A 27,964-nucleotide genomic window follows, 5' to 3' on the forward strand; every position below is an offset into this window, starting at 1 on the left:
TAGTGCTGCTAAGTAGATGATGGAAAAAGCATTCGTCTAGCGCATTACTAAAGACTTGTACCTACAAGCCGGCACTGTATCGATATATCGATACGACTATTGGATAATTCCTAACGTAGTACCCCGTACATTAGTAGTGAATAAGGTATTGTACATTAGCTTTACTCTTTTGGAGTGTAAAAATCGAGTTAATATTTCTGTACACTTTTCTTCACCAGTTTATCGTAAACCCACACGTTAGAATATTGCTTGAACAGCCACCCAAACAACCAATAAATGGGAAATAAAGCGGAAAATGCATTGGAAAATAAGTTGTTAATAAATGGGAAATGCGCCAAAATGTCTGCTTTTTCGCCTGTCCGGTGGAAATGAAGCGGAATTTACCCTTTTTGTCGCTCGGTTTTTCAAATGTCACTAAATTACCGGTTTTTGCCAAAAATATTCGACGAATAGCCGACATTTCCCCCAAATATCCGACGAATTTCCAATTTTTCCGCTAAATATCCGACGACTTGCCGATTATTAGCCTAAATATCCGCTACATTGTCCACTTTTCCACTACATACACACTGATGTATTTACCGCAACCGCCTTCTGTGTTCACTTTCATTTCCACAAAACAGCACACGAATAATGTAAGGTACGTAAAATATGGTATAATTTTCAAATTTTTATTGAAAACAAAAAGTTCATTAATGCATTAACGTTGTACATGTACAACGTTATGAGCAGATGGTAGAGCATCAATGCTCCTTATGTAATTGCCATTGACACGGACCAGGCATTTCACGTATTCATTCTTTCCACCAGGCCTGTTGGACTATGGAGATTCAAACAATCCTTGTGAATTCTAAAATGTAATGAAGAAAAACGCTACTATGTCTAGGAAACTTGTTTTGCACAACAAGGTACTTGAAGCTGAACTTACGGTTATATCCTTGAACACGAAAGACTCTACCTATAGATAAACAATAATCACTTTAAAGCCGTACATACGTGTTCTTTCTTCCGTCGATGACGCTTCTGTACTTTGTCTCTCATGTCGTGGAAATAACTTTGCGTCGCCATGTCACATAGTTTCGCAAGGTCTTTCTCGTTGACAGATGAAGACAGGAATCGATTAGTCAGTGCACCTGAAGTTTAAAAACCTTAATTATCTTGCTTCGTACGCAGCCATAAAACCGGCACTTCTGAATCGCTCGTTTTGATGAAGTACCAAGTAACGTGAAATTAATGGCGATTTCAGGTTTCATGATGTAGGACAGAAGATATCGCACGGAGGTTTTAGGATCATCATCCATTAAACGTGTCAACATGGCCATCTGTAATGGGAATGAAGGATAAAAATCATGTTGTGTGCTTACGAATCTGCCCCTCACGTCTTTTTGCTCTAAACAAGCGTCCAATGTTCCCAGTTCCTCTTCAGATGACAAAGGGAACTGTTGGCTGGATAGTCCACAGTCAAATTAACGCTGATCTTCGCGGTCAGTGAACCTTGAGAGCACCAGCTTCATATTTGTACTCAGTTCACTCAAGCTTGCTAACATTTTAAGCTGCAAAGTATACATTCTTTCAAATCGGAAAAATAGAAGTAGATCCTTGGGATGACTTGGAGAGGAGGTCAGTGTATGACATGGTGTCGTGATATGAAAGAAAGCTGCAAAGGGCTAGCTTCTGTTGGTCCTTCACGACTCCCTGGCTGGGGTTCGAGAGATGGTGCAACACAGTGGCTAGAGACGTTATCGGATATGGCTGAGAATAGAAGCCAGTGGCGATCCTGCTGCAACCTTTTACTTTCTACATAAAGAGTGGTTCTAACTTTCTTAACTGAAAGAGTCTTCTGGTTGTACATTTTAGTCCGCGTTACCTTTTCATCCTTTCTCTTCCTACTTTCATTATTTTGTGTGGCGCATATGTATCTGGTGCCCTTTTGTACCAATATATATGTGTTTAAATAAAATAATAATAAATAATAGGGATGACTTACTCAGCAATTAGATCTTTATCCTCGGACGTGGAGGGCGAGGTGTCTAATTGTGTCGAACTGCTTAATAGACGTCCAAATTAAAGATGCTTACTTGGCAATCGGAGAGAACCTTCTCAAACATCCGAAGTTTTGGATATTGGACGCGGCTATTCCCAGCCTGCATCTCTGCGACATCCATGTCCACGGAATTGTAAAGAAAACTTTCTTTACGTTTCAATGCATTTCTACGAAATTTAAGTAAGATTATTGAACTGACCTCTTTTGCTTATCTGTGTTTAAGGGCAACGTATTGTCGTCCGGCGAAGAGTTCTCATTAGTAGCATAGCACACTTGCAACGCTGCCAACAATTCATTGGCAGATTTGAGATTTTCTACAAGAAGCGATAATTTGCATGTCTGTAACTAACCACATTTGTGGACAACACTGCACTTGAACATAGACCAATTGTCTTCAGGCAGGTCATTGTTTTGCAGATGAAGATCAATGTTCTCCCTCGGATACAGACAGCGTTTTTCTCCAATCACCCAAAGTCCCGCTGCAATCACGAACTTACTTTTGCTTTGTGTCTTAAGGATTACGTACTTATTGATTGGAGACTAAATATAACATAACAGGAAATTAAAGGAAATACAATTACATAACAGTGTGCAACAAAGGGACAATAACCAAATGATTAACACAATTAATAGACATATATTTACAGTCAACATCACGAATCGAAACCCAACTGTATGCACTGCTAACTACGGAACATTTAAATATTCCTATATCAGTGGAAGGTAATGGATCTGTAAAGTAATTTTGTGGGTCTGTAAATTGCCTGAATTTTAATAGTCCACTATCCTGAATATCAGTAATCAATCCCGGCTTTCCGTTTACTACTACAACGTTATCAGGCTTAAATGAATTTATTTGGCTATTCCTAAACATTATTACTTGCTTGCGTGAGTCAGCCTTACCTATCACTGGGTTATCATTAGTCGAAATGTCAACCTGGAGCCTATCGCAGAAGGACATTTGTTCCGCATAACGCTGAGCTGCTTGCTTAACCACGGAATACCCATTGTGTACGGATTTCTTAATTTGTCTCATATAAGACTCGAATGGAAATGCTGAGTAGCTATCTAACGGAACATGTGCTAAAACATCGTCAGGAAGATGCTGTAGCGAATGCACATTATAAACTAAGTTCTCACATCCGTAACACCATTCATATTCTCTTAGAAAATTCCTTAAATCCATCCTGACAGATTCTATAACCCTATTATAAAACTGAGGATGTGTAAGCAAATACGAATTAATCATGCATGATTAACTCGTACTTATTTTTGTCAATCGATCATCAGCATGGTTGTAACCGTTCTTCGTAAATCATCTATGCACTACTTGGATATCGAATTTGTGATCTCTGTGCATAACGTCTGGTAATACAAACGTCTAACAAAAATGGCCTGCATCCTCTAGGGTGAAGGGGGATTCTCGATATCCCGTAATCCACGTAAAGAAATGGCTACTGCTATTCTATGTTTCCTCATCGTCAGTGTGTTACTACATAGCGTCTTCAATTTATGAGTATATAGAGAATGCAGTTATAGTAGTTGTGTACAATATATTGAACGGTTTAGTTGTTGAGCAACGTCATATGTAGTGTGGTGCATATTTTTATAACTACGTGTATTTTCATCAATATTTAGTCCTTTTCCGACTTTAAGATTATGCATAAGTAAAAATGCACAATACCTTTCAGTTTGATACAAGCACACTTGTTTTTGCGGTTCTTCACGGTCGCCGAAATCTTTTTCACCTCAATATTATTCCACAGTCGTCCTTCGTTAAAGTTCACTGCAAAAGTTCAGGTCGATGTATTGCAGGTCATTTAGTTTATTGCTATTTACGTTTAACACATCTTGGGGTTGATAAATGTGTACTTGCTCTACTAAATTACTGACAATAATGGCCACCCTCCCTCTCGAAATGCTCTCACACAGCACTAACTTTCGGCGCAGTCGTTGCCGATGTGCCACGTGGTGCCCTCCTTCTGCACCTCAAACCTGGACTCAGATTGATCACATTAGCTACCGCTGGCGTGGTTGTGTACAAGACTACCGCTCCTTTTGGAGTACCTGTCTGGACTCTGACCATGCCCTGGTCTGTGCAAAGCTTGCCTTACTTTTCAGTGGCCAACGAATTGATAGTCATCAACGGATTAATATCAGCAAATTGGTTGCAACTTCTGCTGCAAGTAAGTATCGAACCGAGCTAGCTTCTAGGCTAGCTACCATCCCGCCGAAAAGTATAGATAAGTATTGGTTGCAACTGCCTGAGGCCATGAAAATGACGAGTAAAGCCGCTTGCAGCTTAGCAAAACGTCCCGCTTGTAAGCACTAGGTTTCTTCAGGCTCCTTACAACTGATGGAAGCCCGCCGGCCTACTCCGGGTGACCGTGATTTTGACCACAAACGAAGGCTGTTACGCAATGAAACTGGGCAAAGCTTTCGTCAGGATCGAGAAGCCTGGTGGTGGAAGCGTACAAATGAGATGGAAGCAGCAGCTGCATCTGGTAACTACCGGGAGCTCTTCCAAGTCATCCGAGCCACTGGCAGCAAGAAGTCTGGTGTGAGTGAAACAATCTACGAGGGTGACGAGATGTCAATCACTAACATCCATTGACGTCTTGGACGATGCGCAGGATTCTTTGAAGGGTAGTTCAACTGGTCTGCTGCTCCGGCAACATCGATCAGATTGTCCTGTTCTCCGTGGCCGGTGACGACTGATCCACCAAACGAGGCGGAAGTCCGCAAGGGACTCCAACTCTTGAAGCGCTACAAATCACCGGGCCCAGATGACTTACCTCCGGCTCTTTTTAAAGATGGTGGTGACTTGCTGGCTAAGGAACTGACTGTGTTGTTTGCAAAGGTTTGGGAGCAAGAAAGTGTTCCAACATCATGGAATGAGTCAACAGTCGTCCCTATCCTTAAAAATGGTTCACGTCGTTCCTGTAACAACTATCGGGAGATAAGTCTACTTCCGATTGCGTCCAAACTATTGGCTTCTGTCATTCTTCGTAGGTTGTTTAAAATCCGAGAACGATTGACTCGCGAGGAGCAGGCTGGTTTTCGTTCTGGTCGAGGATGCATTGATCACATCTTCCCTCCCCTCCGCCAAATGTTAGAACACCGTCAGCCTTATCGCAGGCCAACAATCGTAGTGTTTCTTGATATCATGACTGCCTTCGATTCGTTGGACAGGACTGTCCTCTGAGATTGTCTATTGAAGAAGGGTATATCTGAGAAGTTTATTAACATCTAAAAGGCTCTGTATACAAACACCTCAGACAGAGTGAGAGCATACAACCACCTTTCTCCCTTGTTTCATTCGAGCAGTGGGGTTAGACAGGGTTGCCCAATCTCACCATTCCTCTTCAACGTTGTCATCGATGACATTCTGTAAACAGCTCTGATGGCGGTGTGAATCCGCTGCCTGGAGAAAGACTTTGAGTGTGCGGATGATATTGTCTTACTGTGCGATGATTCTCAAGGCATGCAATGCGCACTTAATCAGTTGACAACTAGTGTCTGTAGGTATAATATGTGCTTTGCACCTTCCAAGTGCAAAGTATTTTTTCAAGACTGAGAAGACCCTGATCTTGCACTCACCTCGGGTGGTGAGCAGATAGGAGTCGATAAGTTCGTGAATCTGGGTAGTTACATAAGTGCTGGTGGTGGCGCAGATGATGAAATCAATTCACGTAAAGTGAAGGCCAAAGCGACTTATGCCAATCTAGTTCATCTTTTGCGCATTCGTGATGTTAGCTTGTCTGTAAAAAGTCGAATCTACAACGCGTCTGTGAGAGCAGTATTTCTTTATGCTTATGAAACCTGCCCCCCCTCCCCCGATTTGAGGATGTTGGACAACTCTCTGTGTTTGATCATCGTTGTCTACGAAAGATTGCTGACACCCAGTGGTAAAACCATGTTAGTGATGCAGAGGTTCAGCATCGTGTGTTCGGGTTCAGAGAAGATAATCCAATTGGTGTCACCATCTTGGAACATCGACTTCGGTGGCTTGGACATATTCTACGAATGTCGTCCCAGAGAATTCCTCATCGTGCGTTATTCGCTGACGCTGGGACTGGTTGGAAAAAGCGGATAGGTGGTCAGTGTATGACATGGTGTCGTGGTATGAAAGAAAGCTGCAAAGGGCTGGCTTCTGTTGGACCTTCACGACTCCCTGGCTGGGATCCGAGGGATGGTGCAACACAGTGGCTAGAGACGTTATCAGATATGGCTCCTTCTGTAACCTTTTACTTTTATAAAGAGTGGTTCTAACTTCCTTAACTGAAAGAGTTCTTCTGGTTGTAAATTTCTGTTCCCCCCTATTCTTATTATTACACTAACACTAATCTGCGGTTGTTGTTCTTTTTCTCTTTTTTCTTATATGCACCTTACCGTCTTTTTTCTCTTCTCATTCTCATTGTTTTGTGTGGCGCGTATATATCTGGTGCCCCCCTGTACCAATGTTTATGTGTTAAAAAATAAATAATAAACTGGTGACAATATTTCACAACTAACGGCATAAAATATCACTCCCAGCTTATTCTAAACCATCAGATTGCCTCACTATGAACATAACCTTTTTTATATTTTGTGTCAGTGTGGCTTACGAACGTATTCTGTAGCAACAATAGTATCAATGTAAGCTATAACTGTGCAACTAGATAATATACAATTTATCATGTAGGTATAGCTACATATTGATATAAGCTTTTTAATACCATCTTTATTTTTCAGGTCCTGTCTTTGCTTTTACGTTTACGAAATACTCAATCTTTTATGTCTTCTTGCGAAGACCTTTTTCAGAGTTTCTCTCGTAAAGTTGATATTTCCAATATATCTAGTGACTTATTCGCTGACTCATCCACTGAATCACTTGGAGTAAAGTTGTAATAACTTTCATGGAAAGACTTATTATTATATTTTCTTAAAGAGAGAAACCGAAGGATAAACAAAACCGTGTGATTCATAGCGTCGGTAAACTTATTCCAGACTTTTCTTCGTATGAAAAGCATGAATTAGTTGTGGAATCGGATATTAGTAACCATACATCTTGTTTTCACCATCAAATAGCGAATCGTAAGCTGGATTTTATCATTTAATAATTATTTACAGGTAACGAAGAACGTACTACTCCACCTGAATACCATCCGAATTTGGTTGTAAAAACCAAATCTTATGATATTTTCAATAGTTCATCTGCTGCATTTTGTAGTACTCCTGGACCATCAAACTCCCTTTCCACCTTGAAGTCGCTTAAAAATACTCATGATTTACCAGCACCTAAAATTGTGTCAGGTGATGTTTTAGTGAATACTCTTCAGGTGAGTTGATTTTTGTCCACATGGATCATAATCCAAATCCCTGTATAATTGTGTTTATTTCAGTCAATTTTTAATCCTTATTAGTTTCTAACATCATTTGTTACATGCTGGTCAGTTTACACAGTATAATACCGATGAGTTCTGGAGTGATTCGGAACAGTTGTAACATAAAGTATGAAATCAAAATGTCCTTGCCTTTTAAATTGTTGAATCGTAATTTATAACTTTTAAAAGATCTACCTATTTTATAGGCACATAAATCTAATATCTATTCAGACCGAAATTCCTGATCATCTACTTAATTTCTGTTCTGTATACGTTGAATCTGCTCCTTAGGTTTCAATTGTTCTTGTTTTCTTGATCTTACCTTTGTTCTCAATTGCAACTGAGTGAGTTTTGCGGGCTGTTGTTAGGTGCACATAAAAAAAAATTATAAAATTTTCGACGTCTATGATCAATAATATGCCTTAACCACAACTACTGCTTCGAAGCGATGATTGAGTTTGCCTATCGTGATGACTGTCGAGCTGGAAAATTCATTACTTAAGGTTCTATTATGCTAGGCAGGTCAGTTTGAGAGAAGTACGACCAAGAATAGAAAAAAAAGGTCTAAGGTCAGAATCTTACTACTGATTGCACTGTAGAATCAAGGATGGGGTTTCCATCAGACAGCCAGCATCTGCGGGGATATTGCTTTCTTAGAAAAAAAGAGGAAGAGATTAGAAAATTTTTCTACAGAAAACACACCTCACTTTGTATCACAAACTTTTGTAGCTAACCGTAAGGCCCTAAAGGTACTGAGCCGATACATCTAAAGTCACTCAAAAAGATTCGTTTTTCCTCCCTCGAGCGGTTGCCTCTTAGACATTAAGGTCACACTTCGAAGTTAATATAATCACTCTTTATTTGATTCCCTTCCCAGGCACCTAAAAAAGAAATATGGACAACTTACCTCAGCTATAACCGCTTTTAAGTTTATCCAAACATAAAACTCAACGAAACAGTTTACCATTGGTTTCGCTTCACGATGTGATTTCAATCGAATAGATTCAAACTTCTGTGAAATAATACATGACATCCTACTAATAATTCTCACTGTTACATAATTCTTAAGTCATATTACCATTAAGACTAAAAGAAGCTGTGCTGATTCAAATCTGATGCCTAAATTTACGTTTGTACAGAGTGTGTACTCAAAACTATCATTTTGGTTTTTTCAAAAAGACTTTGGATGTATAACTTGGATTCAGTGAAATATTTGTAGCTAAAGCATTACATTTTCAAACCTTTCAGTTTCATACTCAAAAACTATTCCTTTTTTTATTATTCGGACAGTTAGTTACTTTTAGTAGTCTTCATGCATAAAGTGTTACTTAAACCTAAAAACACCAATCTCTGGTTGGTCACTGCATGATATATCTTCACTTGTTATTTGATATAAAGTGAGTGAGAGTGAGAGAGTTTTTAAATGCCAAGTTTTCATGAAACATACAGAAGTTTATTTTATTATTTAAACACAAACATCGGTACAAGGAAGCATCAAATACATATGCGCTACATAATAACAGTAAGGCCAATAGTAGTTGTCATTGGTTTGTGTGGCGGGTGGGATGCTGCCCATACAGTCAAACCGAATCAGGTGGTTTTCTTAGGGGACCACTCCCCGAGTCTTTGACCTAAAAGTCGAATCTACAAGGTAGTGGAGCAGCGTAAGGAGATACAGTCTTATGGTAGCCGGTCACTAACGAGTGATCCATACACCCTTTGTTCCCTCAGGATACTGGAGCCGATGTCCGTGTTCACCGGCCCGGTTGAAGCGTCGGACATTCGCTTTTCGTCCCCTCAATTTCGTAAACAACAATTCTGCCACGAAAAGGCAGTGAGTAAGACTTTCCGGGCAGAGGCTATATTCGCGTGGCCATGTGAGAGTATTTCGTGAGAGAGAGAGAGCGGACTCTCGCCACTGTTGGCCGTACCGGGGCATTTGGGGCAGCAAAGTGAATAAAAGTTGGTCGTTACATCCGTATTATTATTATTACTATATGGTATTGTTAATAATAATCGGTTTTTAAAAAATGTTTCAGGTTACACCTATTCATCCAGTATTCCCTAATCGAAAATCTACTGTCAATTTTAAAATGGGAAATATTTCATCACAAGTAAATGGTCAACAAACATTAACATCATCCGATCATTCTATGTCTACACATCATAAGAATAAATTAGTAAGTGACATAATTTCAACTGTCAAACTTATTCTTATTAAATTTTTACTTATTACATAATATTATGTAAAATCAAGTCAATAAAAGGTGTATTGTTTACTTGTAATATATATTCTAGTGACAACGGTAAAAAACTAATGATGGATTGGTTGAGGTTAGACATTAATACCGTTGGATATCGGCTCAGTGGTCTAGAGGTTAAGTGCTCTGGCGCGAGACTGGTAGGTCCTGGGTTCGAATCCTGCGAGGCGGGATCGTGGCTGCGCACTGCTGAGGAGTTACATAATAGGACGAAACGACCCTCCAGTGCTTTCAGGTTTTTCAAGGTGGTCTAGCTTCAATTGACTCATGATCTTAACTATGTAAAATCTAATGACTTGGTTTAATAATAATGATAATTATTATATATATCGGTAGTGATATTTATAATGCGCGTATTAGTGACGATATTTCCGGAGATATGGTCAAAAGTTGTAACCAGTGAGGTTTAATCAGCCCAGTTGTCTAGAAGTTAAGCGTTCACTTACGAGGTTCTAGGTTTGATCGCGTGTGTTAGGGTCATGGATTTCCACTGCTGGCAAATTCCATTCTTGGAGAACGAGCTGTCTAGTGCTTCCAGGTTTTCAGTGGTTGTTTAAACTAGGTTTCGGTTCCTCGTGATCTCAATCTATTTAGTTATTTATTTAAACACACAAATATTGGTACAAAGTGGCACCAGATATATATGTGCCACACAAAAAATTGTCATTTTATTTGTGTGAGGGTTATGATACTGCCCGGGTGCCCAGACCGAAGCAGGTGATTTTCTTAAGGGGCTACACTCGGAGCCTTCGACCTAAAGGTCTGATCCACAAGGCAGTTGAGCATCGTGAGGAGATACAGTCCCATGGTAGCCGGTGACCAACAATTGGTTCATACGCCATTTGTGCCCTCAGTATCCTGGAGTCCATGTGCACCATTGGTTTGGAATGAGGGTTTTCCAACTCCTCTAGGTCGACCCTCTGTGTTTACGAACCCGGTTGAAGTGCCGGACATTCGCTTTTTGTCCTCTCGGTTTCGCAAACAAAACCCCAGCCACGAGAAGGCTGTGATCTCAATAAAATTCAACGATCTACACAGTCCTCATGCTGACATACACTACCTATTTACTTGACTTCGCCTGTTAACCTTGATGGAGCATGGGCCGTCCTGGGTTATCCTTTTTAGTTGTCAAGTGATATTCGTTCTTTTGATGTCTGCCTTCGATTCTCGGCGCAATGTGTTCTTTGGTCCTCTTCTTCTTTTTGCCTTGAGGACCCAAAGTTATGGCTTACACAGTGAACCAGCTGGACGATTTTCTCACTGTATGTCCTATCCATTTCCAATGTCTGTTCCCAATTCCCTCTCCAGTTAGAATCTGGTTTATTCTCTGCCAAAGTGGGTCTTTGCTGATAGCGTTTGAGTAATGGATATGAAAATCTTACACACACTACTGTTCATAAATACCTGTAGTTTTTTGATGATTAAAGTAGTTCTCCAAGTTTCAACTTCTCACAGTAGAACTGTCTTGACGTTCGCACTGGAAATTCTGGCTTGGATGTCTGACAGTTGTTTTGAATTCCATATGTTCTTCAGTTGTAGGAATCCTTTCCTTGCTTCTCCAATGCGTGACCCCACTCTGATATATATAAGTCGTGGTAAATAAGAGTCTTTCCATAGTACAAATAACCGACGATAATCCCCTAAGAATTGCTTAATATAATATTATTTTGATGGTACAGAAAGAGAGTTTTAGTAAGGAGATCAAACTGGCATATACTCGTTTATGTGTAATTAACAAAACAGAAAAGCCTCAACTCTCAACGAAGGAGTCAAGTATAAAATTTATGTATTGTAACTGTATTATTAAATAAGTAACTAGAATTTATTCCCCTTCTTTGACAGGTACATATGCGCCACACTATTTGTGTGTGTGGGCTGTGATACTGCCCGGGTGCCCAAACCGAAGCATCAGGGTTAAGTATTCAGACCAACTGCACTTCGTTTAGAAATAATTCATTTAGATGTTGAGTATGTTTCTGTCTTCCTGTATTATATCCTTAAATCCAACCTTTCTTTTATATATTACTACCACTAAATTAACTACTTCTATGAATTCTGTGTTGATCTTGTTGTGCTAATGAGGTATGACAACTTGGACCGATGCATATTTATGCCTGGTCCTACGTTGTAGCTGACTAACTGACTGTATCCTATCAACGGACATTGTTTGTAAGTTGTATATCTATCGAAATTCTTTTCATGTAATTTAATTCATTTCGAATTACAATACATAAATTCCCGTCAATCCTGACAAAATTTTCTTTTCTTTAATGTTGGATTCTTATTAAAGGTGGTTACTCATGGCGTAGATCAAATGCCTTCTTCTCATGTATTACAATGTTTTAATTTGTCTACTACATCTACCAATCAACAAATTGAACATGATCAAATTCCATTCCAATCATCATTTTCTACAATGAAGAAAGTGGAAGCTGGTAAAAAATCTGGATCCTACACAAAACGACTTACAAGACGTTTTCGTTGTGAAAATATGATATTAAATCGTTCATATATGGTAATTTAACTGCTGTTAAAGTTTTATTGTATGTAATGATATATTTATTCTCTCGATTATTTTCTCCACAATTATTAGCTATTATATTTGTACTTTGACCTTCGATCTACATGTCTAATTCACAGGACATCTTAGCAACTTTAGGAGATCCAGTTTATTAGTAGTCAATGACCTAAATAGGTTCATATACCATTCGATCCGTCCAAGTTGTAGAGTTCATCTGCACTATTGGTTTGAAATGAGGACTTTCCAAATCGTCTATAAGGTTTCTCTATATTCGTGAAGTCAGTATAAGCCCCGGATATTCGCTTTTACTCAACTTATCTTCGTAAACTACACCACTTCGTATAAATAGTGGGTAGGAGTTCGCTATCTAAACCTTTAAACGCATGACTATATAAAACCATTTTGAGAAGGAGCGAACGCTTTCAGTCACTGACCCCACTCTGGCATTTGGGTGTATTTCCTCACTCAATCCTCTATATTAGTTGCAGATTACGCTTTGGTGGTGTTTGCAGAGCAGTGTAATGGGTACTTGCTATGTTTGAAGAGATTACGAGTTCACCTAAATCGGCTAACAGAACAAAGACTCAGCGACACAATGACAAGATAAACTAACTATTTCGATGTGTTCTAGCCCCGTTAACTTTAGGGAGAAGTCCAGGTTCGAAAGCAGCCAGAATCAAGAAAGACAACAAACACAACTCTAGCGTATATATATACAGCATAAAAATGTCCCTCCGAAACGTCATTAAAGGCATATTAAAAGAGACAACGAACCATTAAAATTTAGGGTCCTTCCAAGTGAGAAATACAATCTGAAAGTAAGAATGGGCGCATTTGGTGCGAGAACGAGAAATTCAAATTTCTGAAATAAAATTACAAAAACAAGATGTTTACTGAGTTCTAGAGATCTAGCACCCCCAACAGTACTGTGCTTCAGTTTCACTATAATGTTGAGGTATATCCTGTTGTATTATTGTTTGCTCTATCATATTTTACATGTCACTTAATCATTCAATCAAAATATCCGAAAACCAGATAAATGGTAAAAAGTACCTTTTTATTGTTATCAAGTATCATAGATGAAAAATAGGCGCTAAAAGTAAGGTTCGATTATGATCATGATCTTGAGTATTGCCAGTGGCATAAGAATGCTTGTTACTTCCCATCTACTCATATCGTGGAAGGAATTTCTTTTTGAGGTGTCTGTAAAGGAAATTGGGTTAAGGGTGGTATGACAACCTGAGAGTGTAACCACATAGCCCAAAGAAAAAATGCTTGAGATCAGTTACACACGGCTTTTTCGTAATTAGTTTTATATGTATTTGCTCAGTATTTTTAAGGCTTTATTGCCAGTCACAGAAATATATAGGGCAAGGTGATGTGTGCTAATTTCATGACTGATCTTTTTTTAACCTCTACTTCCGTTGTGGTTAGGTAGCATCTATATATTTGCTGTGGGAAACGCCTTCCTGGCGTCACACTCCTGTACAATCGATAGTACTAATCCGCCTTCGAGCCTAAATCTCCTACGTTAGTTCTTATAACTCTCAAACCAACCTGTCTAACATAGTACGACCTTAAGAAACAGATAGTCCAGACATTATATCATCGTTCGGTCGTCATGATATGCAAACCCGACCATAACGTCAAGGTAGCAGTTACGGTTGAGTTCTGCATTAATAGTGATGATAGTAAATTGATGATAAAATTAAAAATAAGTGTTGTCCAACTTAATAATGCCATTGAAGAATGGTAACTTAAGAAGTAGTAAAATTTTACAAAGTGTCTAGTTATTTTAGGTGCTATTCGTCATCGATTGGTTTCAGTCGGAGTATTACTGGAAACCGACGAGTACTAAAAAGGCGTCTCATTTTAGTTCGAAACTCTTAAATCGTGTCTATTCATGTTATTCCGCCAAGAATTGAATCTAATCCGTTCAAATGTCTTATACTTCTTGGTTTTCAATGTTACCTCCAAGTAAGCGCAGCTCTAAACGAGTATCATGTACAAATTAAAGTTATCTTTACTAAACTATATAGTCCGAACTTAACACACACTATCTGGTTATACTGTGCGTATTGCCTCGATATAACCCCATTGCACAAGCAAGTGACTATCAGGACTCAGTAGCTGAGTGGATAACGGGATGGCGTTTGAAGCGAAAGGTACTGGGTTCGAGTCCCAGCGTGAACATCAACTCTGAGATGCAAGTACATCGAGCTGACGAGTCCCGAATAGGACGAAACACGCGTCAAACTGGATTCTACTGCTAGACACTATCCATCTTTGCTTACTATCTGGTTAGTCAAAAACAGTAATGGTAATAATTATCTAATGTAAATCATTTTTTTCAATAATCATTCATTTTTATTTTCATTTATTAGACATTATATGAAGCTGGAGATATTAAAGGGACATTGTTTAAAATTTGTGAACAATCCGATTACAAAACATTTGGACAATTATTTATTCCAAGGTAAGTCTTTCCGTCACTCATTTTTGTTGCCTTCACTCGTAGATTTTACATTTTGATGTTTTGTTCTTTGAGCTGGATAGTTTGATCGTTCAGTGCTTCCAGCTTTTCCCTGGTGGTCTAGCTTCAATTGACTCACACTTTGAACTAAGAAAATACTAAATCTCCACAAAACCCCCTCCTGATAATAATAATCATATGCACCCTAGTGACTGACTTCGAGAGGTAAATCCAGGAGTTCTATTGAGAAGCAGTGACCAGTGGAGTTCAAACGAGGTCTGTTGCGAGATAAGAACTCACTGAAGACAATTGGTGAACGGTTGCTTAACTTCGTGAATTGGTTTGGGTTGACATAAACACCATCGGATGCCGGCTCAGTGGTCTATCGGTTAAGTGCTCTGGCGCGAGACCGGTAGGTCCTGGGTTCGAATCTCGCAAGGCGAAGTCGTGGATGCGCACTGCTGAAAAGTCCCACAATAGGACGAAATGGCCGTCCAGTGCTTCCGAGTCTTCCCTGGTGGTTTAGTTTCAATTGACTCACGATTTCAAATATGAAAAATACTTTAATCAATTCAGTAACTTGTATGTATACACAACTTGCGTATATTATCAGTCAATTTCAACCCCAAAACCACTTACACAGTTTCTATCGTTTTACTTATAGCGAAGTTTTCAAGTGATTTGGAATATCTATGATTAATTGAAGTCTAAGATTATCAGACAGTGACCTTACTAGTTTGTGATTTGTGTCACATTCATAGGTGCGTACTTCCTAGTTAGAATCAACGAAATAATTATTGCATATCATCAAAAACTTCTGTAAGTAATATGACTTCATGCATAGGACATAAATACATTTATTCATTGTTCTTCTATAAATCTTAAAAGTTATCTGTCTATAGACATCCTGATAGGTCTTGCTGTTTAAACGCTATACTCGGATCCTAATCTAGTCTCGTAACCCCCAAGCTAAATCTACAAAGCGACTTGAACACGAGAGAAAAGGCGCAAAATATGCGAAAATCACTTTACTTCAAAGGTACAGAAAATATGGGGTTTTTATAGTATTTTAGAAGTCCTTAAGTTTTCCTGAAAATTCTAAAATACTACTAAACATAGTAGCAGTAAATTAATTAGCCAATCAGAAACTCTACATATGACTTTCCATTTTCACGATGTTTCCAGCAAAACCCCTAGTCAACGCTGATTGGATAAAATGCTTCTTAATGTTTCCTGCGCTTGTCGTGTCTATTGCGAGGAATTTTCTGGATCATCCCAACACATCCAAGGGATTAATATTAGTGTTTGATCAATGCAAGAAGATGGTTGACCTGTGTTATATTTTATTTATTTAAATAGTTATTATTAAATTTATGTGTGGGCTGAGGTATTCTCCAAGTCTCCCAGCGGAAGCAGGTAGTTTTTTTAAAGGGCCACTCACCGACCCTTTGACTTAGAAGTCTAATAGTCAAAGCAGTGAAGTGACATTAGGAGATCCCATCCCATTGGAACCGGTAAGAAAAAATAGCTTCATACGTCATTTGTACTCTCAGGATCTTGGAGTCCATATGGATCATTGTTTTGAAATCAAAGTATTTTAACTCCTCTAGGTGGAATTCTCCTACCCAAGAACCCGCTGTAAACGCCGGAAATTCGCATTTTGTTCTCAATTTCGTAGGCAGCACTCCCGTCACGGAGAGGCATTATGTAGGACTTCCCTGACAGTGGCTATTTGTGCGAAGCCATACGAGAGCATTTAGAGAGGGATAGTGGACTCTCCTTGTTGGAATATTCGGTATCCTTCAACTTTGTGAATCAATAATATTTGCAATTGTTCAGTCAATCATAAGTAGCTTATTATCAGGTATATAAATGTATCGACTCAAATTGCTATACAGCGTGTCCTAGAAGTGGCAATACTATCAGTAGTAGTATCAGTAGTATTAGAAAACACTAACCATGGAGAATAGGATTTTAGGAGGAAGACTAGATTCTCAGAATAAAAAATATAAAGTAATCTTGAAATTGAAAATCTACGGGAATTCGGAGAGGGAAAGCATCTGAGTCACTATGACCGATTCCGAGATGTGTCACAGTTTCCAACTACTGGGGAGTGTAATCGCAAGGACACCAACCAGGTATTCTGCATTTACCTACACGTTTCAGACCAACAATCACTGGCTTAATGGACTAATACCATATCTTGGTTTGGCTACCCCTAGTTTTCTTTGAACCCACCCCTACACGAGCCATCATTGCGCATCGAGCTAGTCGGGGAATTAGCATACGTAATGCATGTGCTAACCGTCTCAATCGATGATGAGCCACTACCTCGTCAATCGATTTGCCATACTTACTCTAGTATTCTGAGCTTAAGCTCGGAATTGTTAACTTAATCTCAAAATATACGACTAGTGGTTCGAAGACACCTGTAATCAAGTACTATTAGAAATTTACGAATATTTTTTTTATTTTTAAAGCACTCCTTTCATACCTATAAAGTAGGAAGGGATCGAATCGCTACATAATAAACTCGTTTCTTAGTTTATAGACGGATATCTCATCTATGCCACAACTTGACAAAAGCCAAGTGGGATTTTTGGAATTCATCCCTAATGTTCTATATGACTGACTGATTTGAAGTTTCTACTCTATGGTCTGTATCAAGTGAACATGTTTATATTATATTAAATAATTCAAGTTAACTGACTGTTCGGACTGTTGAGTATTAACTTACTTTTCCGCTTTATTTTAAACCACATTCAACACAACACATGCTTACTTACATTTCTTTTAGTCGTAGGAAAAATCTGAGTAAAATTGGTGAAGGATGCTTTGGTGAAGTGTTTCGTTGTCCAGATGAATCCAATCCAACTGAATATGTTGTCATTAAATTAATTCCAATTGAAGGTAATATTAAATTCAATGGAGAATCACAAAAATCTTTTAGTGAAGTACTTTCAGAGGTTATTGTTTCCAAGTGAGTAATTAAATGTTGCTCCTTTTAATGGTTGAATAATACGTTAAGTTAAATATTTTGAAGTGTGTATAATATTCCAGTTTATATCAACGACAAAAGCCCCCAAATGCCCTGGTACGGCCGAGAGTGGGAAGCGTCCGATCTCCCTCTCGAAATACTCTCACATGGCCAGCGAATATATAGCCTCTGTCAGGGAAGTCCTACTCACTGCCTTCTCGTGGCATTACTGTCGTTTACGAAATTGAGAGGAAGAAAAGCGAATGTCCGGCGCTTTAACCGGGTTGGTGGACACGGAGGGTCCACCTAGGGGAGTTGGAAAATCCTGATTCCAAACCAATGGTTTTCACATGGGTTCCAGTATCTTCAGGCAACAAATGGCGTATGAATCAATCGTTGGTCACTGGCTACCATGGGACTGCATCTCCTTACGATGCTCCACTGCCTTGTGGATCAGACCTTTAGGTCAAAGGCTTGGGGTTGTGGCTCCTTAAGAAAACCACCTGTTTCAGTTTGGACACCCGTGCACTAAAACAGCCCTCACACAAATCAAATGAGATTTGTGAGGCGCATATGTATCTGGTGCTTCCTTGTACCAATATTTATGTGTTTAAATAAATAAATATAGAAAGAAAAGTTTATCGTTGGCTATCAAGATCAACGAATGGATTTGCCACAACTTGGGATATACCAAATCATCTAATAATTCAACCGTTCAATCGAGAATCGAATATCAGTAATCAAACCTTGTATTGATCTCAATTCTACCGAGGATATCTGCATTATTTTCATTCTTCATCACCTGTGTTGTTGGTATTTTGTCCGAAGTCCGGTTCCGATTTTGATATACAAATTTCCTATACCCAAGTCCATTAGAAATTCAAGCCACATTGGCCTATGTCTCGTTTCACAGAAAAAGAAGTTGTATCTTAAACAGTAGCATTCACTTATCATTTAGCCGGATGTCTAATTGGTCAGCAGTTTTCTTGATTATAAATCCAAAGGCAATTGCCAAATTTTGTTGATGCACTTTGTGACACTAAAACTGGCAAAATAGTATTTAATTTCTAGTTACACTTGTAGGTGTCTTAACTATCTTCGATTTCTTAAAAACTACCATTAAGGTTTCTCAGATCATTTAATAGAAGAAATAACTCTTGAGTTTACTGACTACACAATCCTGCGTCGGTTCATCGTTGTAAGCTTGACGATATTCCTTGCATATGTTTTAAAACTACATCTGGTAATACATAATTGAGACATCCTGTACGATTCCCTTTCTATGAGTTGCACATACGAAGTCGATTACAATGAAGGCTTATAGCTCTAGAAACTAATAAGGGATGAATTGTGCTTGTTTGTTCTTCCATCAAACAACAGAACCCTGAACTACTCTCATGAACAATCCAACGCTCATAAACCAGTTTCTCAACTTATCTTTTCGAAATAAGCAGATGTACTGTAAAAACTCACTATTTATTAATTAAAATATAAGTTCCCTGTTATATGTTATATATATATGATTGATTGACTGAATGGTAAGGGATGGAGAATGATGCATCGACTTTATTTATTTAATTAAACACATAAATATTGGTACAAGGAAGCATCAAATACATATGCGCCACACAAATCTCATTTGATTTGTGTGAGGGTCAGGATACTACCCGGGTGCCCAAACTGAAGCAGGTGGTTTTCTTAGGGGGTCATACCCGGAGCCTTCGACCTAAAGGTCTAACCCACAAGGTAGTGGAGCATCGTGAGAAGATACAGTCCTATGGTAGCTGGTGACCAACGATTAATTCATAAGCCATTTGTTCCCTCAGGATACTGGAACCCATGTGCACCATTGGTTTGGAATTGTGGTTTTCCAACTCCCCTAGGTGGATTTCTGTGTCCACCAACCCGGTTAAAGCGCCAGGCGTTCGCTTTTCGTCCTCTCAATTTCGTAAACAACAGTAATGCCACGAGAAGGCAGTGAGTAGGAATTCCCTGACAGATGCTATTTACACGTGGTAATGTGAGAGCATTTGGAGAGGGAGAGCGGACTCTCCCCACTCTCGGCCATACTAGGGCATTTGGGGGCTTGCTCAACCCCGTCCACGGGTTGGCCTCGTATTACATGATGCGTCGAAGCACAATTTCATACCTTTAAAATTTTAATTCCCACTGACTACACATTCATTAACTATTTCTTTACAGAGAACTAACTGCTCTTGGTATGGGTCTTAAAAATAATACATGTGGATTTGTAGAATTGAAAAAGTATGTTTACATTCTTTTCTCTATACAGATTATGTTATGTATTGGGACTCAAATATTTTTTACTATCTCCTCCTCATCACCATTCCAACCAAATTATAGTCTAGATTAAATTAATCAATTTATTCCATCATTACTAAGTGGCCAATTTACACAATATTCTGTCGGCTTCTTCCGTGGTTCAATAGTGAAATACAACAATACCTATCTCTTGATGATATTCATTAGTATCACTAAATAGATGATTAATTATACTCAATTAACATTTATTATGTAAACCATAACTCAATGTAAGATAAGTCTTAGTAGTATTATCCACCACCTACAACTTCACCAAGAATCGAAAACATACAGTTCTTAGGACAAACATATAAAGTAGGTGACTGAATACAGTTGACAGGAAACCTTTGTTGGTTATATTTTTTGTGTTGGTTAGGATTAGTCAGCAAAACGTACCTACAGTTTTGAGGTAACGAATACTCCATCAACCTAGTGCTAACTCCTTAGTGATGTTTATTTTCTCTCTCTCTCTCTCTCTCTCTCTCTCTCTATATATATATATATATATATATACATATATATATATATTTGTTTCAGAGTTCATCTTATCCAAGGTTCATTTCCTGCATATTTGAAAAAAGCATGGGATAAATATGACAAAGAGAAAAAATCAGAAAACGATAATCCAAGTAAGCTATATATATATATATATATATATATATATATATATATAATCATTCTTTTGAAAGGTAAAATAACTTACTCCAATCTGAGCCGCCTTGAGTGCCTTCATGATGTCAGCCTGGTTGTTAAAAATCTGATCTACAACTCTTCATTAAGAACAGTTTTACTCTATGCTCATGAAACCTTGTCTCTTTGAGTTGATGGTGTTAGATAACTCTGTCTTCGATCATTGTTATCACCGAAGGTTCTCTGACATTCAGTTGCAATACCATGTGAGTAACGCAGAAGTTCGGCAGTCTGTAGTTGGGCATAGTGATGTTGATCAAATTAGTGTTAACATCTTGAAAAACCGACTTCGGTGGCTTGTTCTTCTCAGTAGATTCCACGTTGTGCATTATTTACTCATGCTGGGACTGGTTATAAAAAAGCGAACAGGTGGTCAGTTAGCAACATAGTCCATGGATATCAATGAGAGATGTCTAAGATTGCGAGCTCTCGGGTTGGAGACCTAAAGATAGTGCTATATAGTGCTCTGAGACGTTATCAGATATGGCGCAGAATAGAAGTCAACAGTGATTATGCTGGAATTATTTTGTTATTCACTTGATTAATTTCATCTGACCACACTGACATGATATGTTAAATTGAGCTGATGTATATACATAATGCCAAGCTCTATGTTGATTATGATTGACTACGTGATTTTGTTAATAACGACAATATTTGGCAAATGATTAGATATTACATCTTATGGAAACATTAACCTATTAGTATTGTTTGTTTGAATCTTCCCATTTATGTTTTAGGACTGCAACTGAGATGAGATTGATGCACGTATAAGGAAAGCCAGATCGGCTTATGCCAATCTGGGCCATCTATGGCGCCTTCGTGATGTTAGTCTGGCTGTAAAAGGTCGGATCTACAACGCGTCGGTGAGAGCAGTTTTGCTCTATGCTTGTGAAACCTGGCCTCTCCGAGTTGAGGATGTTAGACGTCTCTCTGTGTTCGATCATCGTTGTCTCCGAAGGATTGCTGACATCCAGTGGCAACACCATGTTAGTAATGCAGAGGTTCGGCATCGTGTGTTCGGGCACAGAGACGATAATTCAATTGGTGTCACCATCCTGAAACACCGACTTCGGTGGCTTGGACATGTTTTACGAATGTCGTCCCAGAGACTTCCACGTCGTGCATTATTTGCCGACCCTGGGACTGGTTGGAAAAAGCGGAGAGGAGGTCAGTGTATGAAATGGTGTCGTGGCATGAAAGAAAGCTGCAAAGGGCTAGCTTCTGTTGGTCCTTCACGACTCCTTGGTTGGGGTCCGAGAGATGGTGCAACACAGTGGCTAGAGACGTTATCAGATATGGCTCAGAATAGAAACCAGTGGCGATCCTGCTGCAACCTTCTTTTACTTTCTACATAAAGAGTGGTTCTAACTTTCTTAACTGAAAGAGTCTTCTGGTTGTACATTTTAGTCCGCCTTATCTTTTCATCCCTTCTCTTCCTACTTTCATTATTTTGTGTGGCGCATATGTACCTGGTGCCCTTTTGTACCAATATATATGTGTTTAAATAAATAAATAAATAAATAAACTGCAACTGGTCGGTCTCTAAATGGCATATGTGCATACTGTGTCTATTGCCTCGATATAGCCTTATTTCAAAAGCATTATAAGCAAAGACAGATAATGGCTAGCAGTGGGATCCAGTTTGACGCACGTTTCGTCCTATTTGGTACTCGTCAGGGAAGACTCAAACAAACAATACCAAGTGAATTTAAACTTCACCCCATTGCACAAGCAAGTGGCTATCAAGACTCAGTAGCTGAGTGGATAACGCAATGGCGTTCGAAGCGAAGGGTACTGGGTTCGAATCCCAGAGTGAAAATCAACAAGTCTGAGATTCAGGTAAATCCTGCTGACGAATCCTAAATAGGACGAAACGCGAGTACTGGATTCTACTGCTAGCCACTATCCATCTTTGCTTACTAATAATACAATTAACGTGACCGTGCATCATCCTTTTAGATTCCTAATAGTAATAGAATTAAATTCATTCAATTATTTATCATACTAAACAAAAGCTTAATAATTCCTACCTCTCTCTTTTCTTTTAGGTATCTTTCCTAAAACTCAATTATGGGTTGCTTTAGAATCAGCATTTTGTGGTGTTACTCTAGAAAATAATGTTGTAAGTTAATTCAATTTTTAAAATGATTTTTTCATTATCCCGGGTGTTGATATTTCTTTTATTGTTGTCTTTCATTTGTTCAGTCCTAGTTGGCATTTGTGAATCCTATGTCGATTATCTCGGTATAACCATTATAACACAAGTTTATGTAGAATATTTTCATCGTTGAAATCATGAGTCAATTAAAGCTAGACCACCATGGAAAACCTGAAAGCACTGGACGGCCGTTTCGTCCCAATTATGCGACTTCTCATCAGTGCGCATCCACGATCCTGCACTCGCGAGATTCGAACCCAGTACTTACCAGCTTCGCGCCGAAGCACTTAACCGATAGACCGCTGAGTCGGCATACAACGGTGTTAATTTCTAAGGTCAACTGATCCACGAAGTTGAGCAACCGTTCACCATTTGTCTTCAATGAGTTGATATTTCTACAACAGACTTGGTTGAACTTCACTGGTCACTGCTTCCCACTAGAACTCAAGGAAAAATTCCTTACAGTCAGTCACTAGTGAGCATATGATTATACATCAGATGGGGTTTTTGTAGATATTTCAGTATTTTCATAGTTAAAATCACGAATCAATTGGAACTAGACCACCATGGAAAACCTGGAAGCACTGGACGGCCGTTTCGTCCTATTATGGGACTCTTCAGCAGCGCGCATTCACGATCCCGCACCCGCGGGATTCGAACCCAGGTTTTCCATGGTGGTCTAGCTTCAAATGACTCATGATTTCAACTATGAAATTTCTGAAATATCCACAAAAACCCTTTCTTATGTAGAATAGATGAAATATTGGTGACTGTGGAATCCAGGACATGCGTTTCTTCCTATTTGGAACTTGTCTTTAAATAAATGTACATACATCTCAAGCTTGATGTAGACTTGGTTGTTTGATAGAAATTTTTTATTTCTATACATTTTCTAAATGCATTTACAATTCTTTTGTCATCTTGAAGCGATAAAGTAAAACTCCGGTATCTGATGTTCACTTTATTTGAAGTTGTTATAATTATTTAGCTAATAAACAACCCACCTATTCATATTGCTTAGTATTCTTATACGATGACACTCGACAAGATCCCAAAATCAGAACACGTTGAACAGGAACGAAATTGTATTCAAAATAACAAGAGTAGATAAACAGCAATCAATGGTTAGAAGAACGTTCATATATTTATAATATATACATAAGAAACTTCTAGATACTTCCTCCAATAATCTGCCAGAGCTGATTGATTTAGAATTAGCCAATCAGCGTGCGCCGTCACGATCATGCACATAACATGCCTTAATTCGGTTTATTTACCACTAATAGAAGTTATGAGATCGAACTTTGGTATGAATACTTATTTATTATTATTATTATTATTATTATTATTATTATTTCCCTTTTCTTCACTAGCCAATTTGCCCATGTGCACGTTTATCTATTCTATTACAAATTGGTATATCACTAGCTGTTGCTGAATTAGAATTAAAGTTTGAACATAGAGATTTACATTGGGGTAATGTTTTAATTAGTCATTCATCATCTTCCAACTCTTCTTCTTCTACTTCATCATCAACATCATCATCATCATCAATATTGAATAATGACAATCCTTGTCAATATTGTTGTACATTATATGATAAAGAGAATGATAAATCATATGTAAAATTTCGTTTAGATGGATATGAATGGAATATTCCAAAATTTGGTTACATTGTTCATTTAATAGATTTTACAATGTCTCGTTTAGAACAAGGTGAATTTCTCTTTTTTTTTCTATGATTTGAATTGTGGTGTGGCAACTCGAACTGATGTACGTACGTACGAAGTTCCACGTTGTGACTGACTGTTCACATTTTTCGATAGTTAAATATTAATTATAAGCAAAGATGGATGATAGCTAGCAATGGAATTCAGGACACACATTTCATCATATTTTGAACTCGTCAACTGAATGTGCCTGTATCCCAGAGTTGCTGTTCACTCCGGGTCTCGAACCTGGTATCGTTCGCTTTTAAAGACCATCTATATTTGCTTATAATTCTTCTGATTTAACTCAAGATCGAGATAATTCGCACAGGACGCACATATGCTAATAAGAGACTGATCAATTGCAGTCCTAAACATCAATGGGAAAATTTAAACAAATGATACAAAATGAATTTAAATATTCATGTTGGTTTTTTTTTTAAAAATTGAACGTATATTGTTATTTTGATAGTTTAAATCACGAATTGATCTTGGCTAGACTATCAGTGAAAATCTGGAAGCATTCGAGAAGTGTTTCATTCTAATGTAAACCTTCTCAATAGTAGGTATTCAAAATAAGCATATAGTTATTAAACTAAGGTTAGTTTATGAAACAAACTTGAACAATTCACTAACCTTTACAGACCTTCCTACAGCGATCATAAGTAGGTGCTCACTAGTGATTAATTTTTAAAGGTAATCCTTTCCTCATTTATTTATTTGAACATATAAATATAGGTACAAATTAGCATCAAATGCACATGCGCCACACAAGTCACTTGACTTATGTGTGAGCTATGACACTTCCCGAACGCCGAAACAAACTAGGTGCTTTTCTTAGAGGTTCACACCCCGAGCCTTCAACCTAAAGGTTTAATCCACAAGGCAGTGAAGCGTCGTAAAGAGGTGCAGTCTCATTTTAGTCGGTGATCAACAATTGGTTCGTACGCCATTTGTTTCCTTAGGATCCTGGAGTCCATGTGCACCATTGGTTTGGAATCAGGGATTTCCAACTCCCTTCGGTGAATTTTCCGTGTTCACCAACCCAGTTAAAGTGCCGGACATTCGCTTTTTATCCTCTCAATTTCATAAACAACACCCTAGCCGCTAGAAGGTAGTGAGTAGGACTTCTCTGCAAGTGGTTGTATATTCGTGTCCATGTTAGGCCATTTTATAGAGGGAAAACTGACTCCCCTCACCTTCGGACGTACCAGGGTATATTCTATTGAGAAGCCGTAACCAATGCAGTTCAACCGTGTTGAGTTTTTGTGTGTATGTCAGTTAACCATTAATAGCCACATTATTGTGAATTGTTTGGAGTTAAGCGCCTAAACTAGTGAACCTCAATTCGGTGATTTAAAGTTAGTTATTCGACATGAGACACCATGAGCCTTGTCGTGACATGCAGTGTCTAAGATTTGAGACCTAAATTAAAGCGGATATAATGTAGTATATGCTGATTATACAGACTGATGTAAACAGTAGGTATCAGGGAATCGAAGTAGGATTCTTACTGACAGAAGAAAATGAGGAGAAGGGAAAGAAATACAAAAGTAGTCGGAGTGGCAGCAGTAATTGAGGGACGGTCGAGTTTTTAAGATATAGTTCAAAGAAGATGAGCAAATGGTATATTCGCTGTATTGTTTTCAAATTTCACAAATACAGTTTTTGATTTCTCTAACCAAGTCTTCATTACAATAGCAAGAATGGTTATGTATTCACCATGGCGACTGATTTTAAATTATATTCTCTGAGATAGTGGAAAGACTTTGGATTGCAAAATAGTTTGTATTTAACAAATTTATGAACACTGGATCCTATATCTTTACCCTAACAGTCATTCATCTTCTCTAAACCTACTATACTGGCTAATATATTAATTCAGTTTATATATCAATTCATTATAGCGTGGTACATATTTCATACAATTATTTCACTCGGTAGAAGTTCACAACCTTCTCTCTTCACTTATTAGTTGAATCATTTGATTTTTTTGATCTTGGAGTTACTGTTTTAAATATCATCTTGGTAATTTTAGGTTATGTCTCCGACGTTAATTAATATCATTTACTGAGCTCACCAATCAAAATCATGATTATAACTTTACCTCGCGTCTGCTATTCCATCTATAGTCTAAAGCCCTTAGTCTTGATCAATGGTATATTGTGATTAACACAATTAACTTTTGAGCTAATGTAATCTTAACTCCTATTGGTTCGCCTATCCCCAACCTTAAACCCGAAAGAGAAGATTACAGTCAAACTTTTATTATTATTGTATTCCAATCACCCAGAATCTATTTTGCGCTACATTTTAAGTATGGGAGCTAGTGAGTGCCACTACCGTGTTGTTCAAATAGAAGTTGATGAAAATTGGAGAACAGACTTGATAAATCTTCTTATTGAACACTAGATTCAGTTTTCCAAGCTCCTTCTAATAACCCCAGGCTAAACCTACACAGCAACCTGAACACGAGAGTAGAAGCGCGAAATATTGGAAGAGCGTTTTACTCCAAGTTTCATTTATGTACAAAAAATCTAGGGTTTTTATAACATCTCAGATATCCTTGGGCTCCCGGAAAATTCTGGAACGCCACTAAACATAGTAGCAGTATATAGGTAATCATCCTATCAGAAACACGTGTTGCTTTTCCCTTTCTGGATTTTTCTGACAAAACATCTATTGAATGCTGATTAGATAAGATGTTTTTCTCAGCGTTTTCAGATCCTTTATTTTGGCTTTCTTCGAGGTATTTTCTGGATCTCTCCAACAAGACCTATGACTTCATAATTGTAAGTCGAATGCCTTAGTCGCTGAAGCATTGCTATTTTAAACCGTTAAGTGTTCTCACTACGCATTGTACTAACCTGAAACCTCTTCACTCTGCTTCAAAGGTTTTGATAACTAGATTCTTCATGCAAAAACAATTACACAAAACATGAATGTGTATACTAAATTACTGAATTACAACAATTTGTTCACTTTCTTTATGTTAACTTATCCTTCTGCTTGGTTGTTTGTCTTTCTTTTTGCTCATTGCAACTTCCAGATGAAGGTCTAGTCTACGTTGATTTGAGCACTGATCCAACTTTATTTAAATCACAAGGTGATTATCAATTCGATATCTATCGTCATATGAAATCTGCAAATCAGTAAGTTTTTTGTTTCTTTGTCTTTAATCACTAATTTTAATATATCGCTTAGGGGTAGAGAACCACTGAAAGCAGAAACGGGTGTAGTATTAGGCTGCATGTTTCTGATGTATGAAATTTCCTTAACAGTCCTCCTCCATCAATCTGCAAGGAATCGAGCCTCAATTTTTCTCTTATTGAGGAGGTCATTGTAAAGTTTGTACATGGATTACTCACTGAGACTTGTCTGGTATAGACATTTCAAGTATTGATAAACTAGTTTGTTTTGAAAATTTCCTCTCTCTCTCT

At 38.2% G+C, this 27,964-nt stretch overlaps 1 protein-coding gene and 2 non-coding genes across 3 annotated transcripts; all 3 read left to right on the forward strand.

The window, feature by feature from the left end:
* Positions 1-3,717: 3,717 nt before the first annotated feature.
* Smp_158950 (kinase, putative) lies at positions 3,718-27,680 on the forward strand (the record flags this gene model as incomplete). The annotated part of the gene is made up of 14 exons (XM_018797131.1): positions 3,718-3,900; positions 6,779-6,930; positions 6,975-7,120; positions 7,157-7,365; positions 9,450-9,590; positions 11,962-12,186; positions 14,577-14,668; positions 17,463-17,645; positions 19,845-19,907; positions 20,502-20,593; positions 22,706-22,779; positions 24,189-24,291; positions 24,454-24,531; positions 27,574-27,680. The coding sequence occupies 14 exons, from the start codon at positions 3,718-3,720 to the stop codon at positions 27,678-27,680; spliced, it is 1,848 nt and encodes a 615-aa protein (XP_018646803.1).
* Positions 14,314-14,385, forward strand: Smp_tRNA_00655_Pseudo_TTG.1.1. The gene has a single exon. It is a non-coding gene (tRNA).
* Smp_tRNA_01063_Pseudo_TCG.1.1 lies at positions 22,407-22,475 on the forward strand. Its single transcript has one exon. It is a non-coding gene (tRNA).
* Positions 27,681-27,964: the final 284 nt, after the last annotated feature.

The sequence above is a fragment of the Schistosoma mansoni genome, assembly GCF_000237925.1.
Source record: "Schistosoma mansoni, WGS project CABG00000000 data, supercontig 0167, strain Puerto Rico, whole genome shotgun sequence".
In the NCBI taxonomy this organism is placed as follows: Eukaryota; Metazoa; Platyhelminthes; class Trematoda; order Strigeidida; family Schistosomatidae; genus Schistosoma; species Schistosoma mansoni.